This window comes from Habropoda laboriosa, unplaced genomic scaffold (genome assembly GCF_001263275.1).
Source record: "Habropoda laboriosa isolate 0110345459 unplaced genomic scaffold, ASM126327v1 scaffold87, whole genome shotgun sequence".
Classification (NCBI taxonomy): Eukaryota; Metazoa; Arthropoda; class Insecta; order Hymenoptera; family Apidae; genus Habropoda; species Habropoda laboriosa.
The window spans coordinates 527971-534868 of NW_017100209.1; the positions used below are offsets into that span (position 1 = coordinate 527971).

General features: G+C 35.0%; 1 protein-coding gene across 3 annotated transcripts in view; it reads right to left on the reverse strand.

The window, feature by feature from the left end:
- Positions 1 to 6898, reverse strand: part of LOC108570701 (androgen-induced gene 1 protein-like) — a 12279-nt gene continuing 5381 nt past the window's right edge. Inside the window, exons 1-5 of one of the 3 annotated variants that reach the window (XM_017932598.1) lie at positions 6770 to 6844; positions 5025 to 5216; positions 1311 to 1448; positions 1015 to 1232; positions 1 to 666 (exon numbers count right to left, since the gene is read on the reverse strand). In XM_017932598.1, the coding sequence (XP_017788087.1) occupies positions 468 to 666; positions 1015 to 1232; positions 1311 to 1448; positions 5025 to 5183 (714 nt within the window). In that variant the 5' untranslated portion in view covers positions 5184 to 5216; positions 6770 to 6844 and the 3' untranslated portion in view covers positions 1 to 467. Of the gene's footprint in view, positions 667 to 1014; positions 1233 to 1310; positions 1449 to 2935; positions 3102 to 5024; positions 5217 to 6769; positions 6845 to 6898 lie in introns of those variants that run through there. The other 2 variants (XM_017932595.1, XM_017932596.1) reach the window with 2 other exon arrangements.

Sequence of the window (6898 nt, forward strand, 5' to 3'; positions counted from 1 at the left end):
ATCAGCAGATCAGGCATCGGAGTGTGTGTGTGCAGTGTGTAGTCGCTACAATTAGTCTTTTCCCGTTTTCTTTTGCATCGCATAGAATGACACAAGCCACATGAAAGGAAATCATATGTATTCTGCATGCTCCAGCTACGCAAACCCTCTTCAGCGAACAGATTATTAACGACCATGTTTTCTTTTTGAGCGCGTTTCGCCTTTTTTAGAATAAATAAACACACTCCTCTTTTGCATGCACATATTACCATTTGTTTTTAAAATTTTCCACAATTAAGAAAAAAAAAAAAAGAAAAACGACTTATCCACGGGCGTGACACGCGTGCATGCTTTAATGTAGAGTAAATGAAAGGATGATAGGGGGAGATGTAGAAAATCGTTTGCCTTTTGCATTTTATTCACCGCCACCTTAGGAAGGAGGGCTAATGTATGATCGAAGTCAGCGCAGCTAATCACCGTGGCCGAGGTTACTTGCTCTTGGCGTAAGATTTTTGTTGTTTAGTGTGTTCGTTACCCCAAACGAAGTTGTCCAGCGTCTCGCCAAGGTAGTACAACATCATGCTGAACAACATCATTGATGCGAAAAACGCGACTCGCAGCGGCAACGATAGCACGTCGATCACAGGGTACACCCAGATGCCGCTTTTATAGTAGATTACGTGTATCCTGGAATGTTTATTAAATTACAATTAAAATTGAAACTGAATCGAACGGATTGTAACTTGTTGGTTGAGAATAGTGTACAGTGACAGGTTTAAATATGTACAGTTGGTGAAATCGATATAGTAAAGTCGTACACAATCAGTTAAGTGCCTAGGTATCGTTGGTGGAAAAAATATAGCGAGGTCGTGTGTTAAAGCATTATAATTTTATAACGACTGTTTAAGTTTCCTTCACATTCAGTAAGTCTCCTAATACTTGTAAAAGCGAGTGTATATAATTCTTCAGCACAGTGCACATATTTAAACCAGACTTTCTGCAGCTCCATGAATTTTTTCGATATTCTCAACTTACCAAACCAAGTATGTTATCATGAAGAGACTTAGACCAAGGAGACTCTTTGATCTCTTTGGATATTTTCTCGGTGCTAAGATTGTTTCTATTACAATGGAAACCATAATCATCGTGTGCATTAGATGGTTCAACCACCATGGAAAGTAGGCGTCTAGAACCTTTGGAAACACTAGTTCGCGATCCACGAACATGAGAGCCCAGAACGTTACTCCAACGAACTGTAATATGACCAAGCGGTAAATAAATCTGTGCCAGACTTCGAAGTATCGTATTTTTAAATTCTTTTTTACGCTTACCATGGCGATTGGGAAACTGAAGACCGCATGTATGTAATCCTTTAGCTTGCGTATAAACGGCGGTTTCTTGGGATTGACGGCATTTGTGCCGAACCAATCGTTCAGCATGCATATGAAGAAAAATATAGCTTGAATGATCTGAAATAATGGAACAAATTAAACACTTAACCTCTCGTTTAATTCATTTTTGTGTTTTGCTTAATGTTGAAGCTGCAGTACAACACTATAGAATATTATGATACGTTTTCAAGTATTTCTCTTGACTATTTTTATTTATAAAGTATTTTTTTCTTTCAATTAAAAAATATAAAAAAATTGGTTATTTAAAATCTCATTACTTAAAAAAAAAAAAATGAATGAATGGTAGTTTCGCATGAATGAATATTGTGTCTCGTACACGGTTGCTACATTGTAAAATATACCTATCATTATTACTACATCATTGATACGTCCATTATATAAGTGTGTACACTTTTTATACATTTCATTTCATTCATAGTTTATGATTGAACTCGTACATATACCACTTCCATTGCGAAATTCAAATGATAGGTTCATTTTTAAGTGTTTCTTTCCTACACACTTAACTATCGTGTTGGTACCCCAATTAAGTGAGCTCATGTGAATGCGGTCAGTTGTTTCGCGTTAGTGTGTCACGTGACCATCGATCAAACGAGCACTCGATCGTACTTGTCACATGCAATCACCTTTATCGAGCACTCTTCGAATGAAAGAAGAATTTCACGTGTGCCCATATTTTGACATATTTGAACAATAAATCGAAACCAACAAACTGCAGACAACAATTAAAAGCCATTCTGTTCGCGTGAGAACGCTGCAAATCGCGTAATGTCAGTCACTTGATCATGTATAGGTAACATGACATGACACGTGCCATAGTTCCGAGATGATATGGAGTGGCGCTTGAACAATTGAGCTTTACTCGTCCCATAAGCCTTATAATTCGCACTACATATATGTATACCGACCGGTGAAATGACCATAAAGTATAAAATCGTTGTGTGGCAGAAAAAGATCGTGGGAAAGATAAAACTGTCAAAAGTTTCCAAAAAGACAACTGTGCAATTTACTACCACTCTAACTGTCCCCATTTTCACGAACACAAATACGATACAGTACGTATTCTTATAACTGTTTTCACTATTGCGTAATATCGTAATAAGGACGTGGTGCAATCACTTGTTAGAACCATCGTACGGTTCGTGCACGAAAATAGGAGTTTTGTGATACTTTAATGCCTTTTTCTCGGTATCGCGATTAGCCAACCGTTCAAATACCAAATTTCATGCACGCTTGGTTAAAAATAAATATCGTAATTACCCAATAATTATGTGCGTGCGTGTATAATCCTACCGATAATGGTTTTTAATCAGTACTGCGACGAAATTTACGTATAAATATACTGCAAAATGGTAAATATTCTTTTGAAAATATTTAATAATTATCAGTGACTACTAGGATATCTCAGTTTCATCTGTCAGATTGGATTAGACATGCATTTTCACAAGGCCGTAAGTGGTTGCATAATACCAGTCAGGAGAATAACCCAATTGCGTATGAGAAAAAAAAAGTATCGGGCCAGGTCAACGTGACACAATACTAACCGCGTCCCAGAACGTGAGATACTTGAATTTCCCGCCGTAGGCGCCGTGCGTTTTCAGCACGTTCGAAGGAATGTTGACGTGGGTATAATCATAATACACCGAGAACGCGAACTGCACGCAAGAGATCACGTGGAATCCGATGAGTAGGCCGTCCCGCATCTCATAGATGTTTCACACGCAGTTTTTTGTATTCTGAAAATGATTCGACAGGTTTCCATGATGATCGTGTTCTGTCGATCATACAGAAACGATTTGAAGAAAGAACACATTTATTTCTACTATGTGTTTGCCCTTTGAATATAAACTTTCTGCGGGAAATTGCTAAAGAATATTTAATTTAAAAAATATAAATTTATGGATCCCTTGTTTACACGATGACAGAACCATAAATCTGCATACGTGTTACATCTATCGTGCATTATGGAATATTTATATTTCATTTATGAAACTATTATACAATTTATGCAACAGTATGTATATTTTTTCTTAATCACATTAAGATTTCAACGGAACAGCATAGTTCAAAAAATTTTTTTTTTAATGTATACATACATATATTCTTTTTTCATATGGGAAGTTGTAACAAAAAAATTTAAGAAGTACAGAGAATGACTCTCATATCGTGTTTACAGGTTGCGTAAGAAAGTTTACTCTCGAATTACGTAAATTGCATGTAAGAAAGTTGTATTACAGGAGTGTGCAATACTCTACTGAATTATTTACTTTGCGGCTCTGCTAGAAATTTCATTCGATCGTACTACTTTTTTTTATTGCAACATATGTTTTTTGCTTGAGAACGTTCTGTTAAAAAAAAAAATGAATGAATGGTAGTTTCGCATGAATGAATATTGTGTCTCGTACACGGTTGCTACATTGTAAAATATACCTATCATTATTACTACATCATTGATACGTCCATTATATAAGTGTGTACACTTTTTATACATTTCATTTCATTCATAGTTTATGATTGAACTCGTACATATACCACTTCCATTGCGAAATTCAAATGATAGGTTCATTTTTAAGTGTTTCTTTCCTACACACTTAACTATCGTGTTGGTACCCCAATTAAGTGAGCTCATGTGAATGCGGTCAGTTGTTTCGCGTTAGTGTGTCACGTGACCATCGATCAAACGAGCACTCGATCGTACTTGTCACATGCAATCACCTTTATCGAGCACTCTTCGAATGAAAGAAGAATTTCACGTGTGCCCATATTTTGACATATTTGAACAATAAATCGAAACCAACAAACTGCAGACAACAATTAAAAGCCATTCTGTTCGCGTGAGAACGCTGCAAATCGCGTAATGTCAGTCACTTGATCATGTATAGGTAACATGACATGACACGTGCCATAGTTCCGAGATGATATGGAGTGGCGCTTGAACAATTGAGCTTTACTCGTCCCATAAGCCTTATAATTCGCACTACATATATGTATACCGACCGGTGAAATGACCATAAAGTATAAAATCGTTGTGTGGCAGAAAAAGATCGTGGGAAAGATAAAACTGTCAAAAGTTTCCAAAAAGACAACTGTGCAATTTACTACCACTCTAACTGTCCCCATTTTCACGAACACAAATACGATACAGTACGTATTCTTATAACTGTTTTCACTATTGCGTAATATCGTAATAAGGACGTGGTGCAATCACTTGTTAGAACCATCGTACGGTTCGTGCACGAAAATAGGAGTTTTGTGATACTTTAATGCCTTTTTCTCGGTATCGCGATTAGCCAACCGTTCAAATACCAAATTTCATGCACGCTTGGTTAAAAATAAATATCGTAATTACCCAATAATTATGTGCGTGCGTGTATAATCCTACCGATAATGGTTTTTAATCAGTACTGCGACGAAATTTACGTATAAATATACTGCAAAATGGTAAATATTCTTTTGAAAATATTTAATAATTATCAGTGACTACTAGGATATCTCAGTTTCATCTGTCAGATTGGATTAGACATGCATTTTCACAAGGCCGTAAGTGGTTGCATAATACCAGTCAGGAGAATAACCCAATTGCGTATGAGAAAAAAAAAGTATCGGGCCAGGTCAACGTGACACAATACTAACCGCGTCCCAGAACGTGAGATACTTGAATTTCCCGCCGTAGGCGCCGTGCGTTTTCAGCACGTTCGAAGGAATGTTGACGTGGGTATAATCATAATACACCGAGAACGCGAACTGCACGCAAGAGATCACGTGGAATCCGATGAGTAGGCCGTCCCGCATCTCATAGATGTTTCACACGCAGTTTTTTGTATTCTGAAAATGATTCGACAGGTTTCCATGATGATCGTGTTCTGTCGATCATACAGAAACGATTTGAAGAAAGAACACATTTATTTCTACTATGTGTTTGCCCTTTGAATATAAACTTTCTGCGGGAAATTGCTAAAGAATATTTAATTTAAAAAATATAAATTTATGGATCCCTTGTTTACACGATGACAGAACCATAAATCTGCATACGTGTTACATCTATCGTGCATTATGGAATATTTATATTTCATTTATGAAACTATTATACAATTTATGCAACAGTATGTATATTTTTTCTTAATCACATTAAGATTTCAACGGAACAGCATAGTTCAAAAAATTTTTTTTTTAATGTATACATACATATATTCTTTTTTCATATGGGAAGTTGTAACAAAAAAATTTAAGAAGTACAGAGAATGACTCTCATATCGTGTTTACAGGTTGCGTAAGAAAGTTTACTCTCGAATTACGTAAATTGCATGTAAGAAAGTTGTATTACAGGAGTGTGCAATACTCTACTGAATTATTTACTTTGCGGCTCTGCTAGAAATTTCATTCGATCGTACTACTTTTTTTTATTGCAACATATGTTTTTTGCTTGAGAACGTTCTGTTAAAATTAATAAAAAAAACAAGTATAAAAATGACACTTAAATATATAAAAAAATTTTTTATATTTGTAATCTTGAAAAACAGGGTGCTATAAACAATCAGTTTATTATAGTCACTATTAGAGATCGACATTTACTTTGTGATTCTAAGCTGGTATGCCTGCATAGTTTCACATATTAAAGAGTAAGCGATGCACGAGTCATCCGTGATAAATCCGTGAATAAACATAGATATCATAGTTATCGCACGAAAACAAATTGAAGATTTGTCTTACGTCAAAAAACAAATATCGCCATGTAAACAGCTAAAAAATTGATTTAAAATTTAATTATTAATTAATTTATTTATTTTTTAATCAATTTTTAATAACAATAGTTTTTATTTAACGTAAAGATTAAATATAAAATTTGAAAAATGTAAATTTTATACGAGAATGATATCAGCAGTACTTCCGGTTTATTAATTATGAAATCTACAGTACCAAGTGCAAAGGGTAACGATATTTATCGATAAAATTAACTTTTCACATTGCGCGATAACTTTAAGCTCTATATAACATCTTGATGTTTAGTTTCATATTTTTGCAATATTGATAAGCATAATCTTCATATAAATAATACTCAAACGATTAACTTGTTTACAATAATCTGTGAAATACGAGACTGATGTTATTAAAAGATACTAGGATACTTCAGTGCCCTCGTTCTATTATTGTCGCTTTCAATGTAACATCATAAATCACATTTACATTACGTTTATCATTACACTTATTTTAACTTAAACAATTATATTTTTAATAACATTGATTTTGTTGTTTCAAGAGAAAGGGGGATTCATTTTAACCACTCATTTCAATTGCCATACAGAGTCAACGGAATTCAATGCTTAGCACACGTGTACGCCGTAATGGCACATCACTACGATCAAATGCCGTAATCTTACACAGTCCCAGTTGATCTTCCGTTTATGTAGCACCGATGATCCAACTACTTTAACCGTGTCTATTAACGTTATAACGCTTATCACGAGTACTTTATTTTTATCAGACTTTTCTAATATATGCACGGTCCC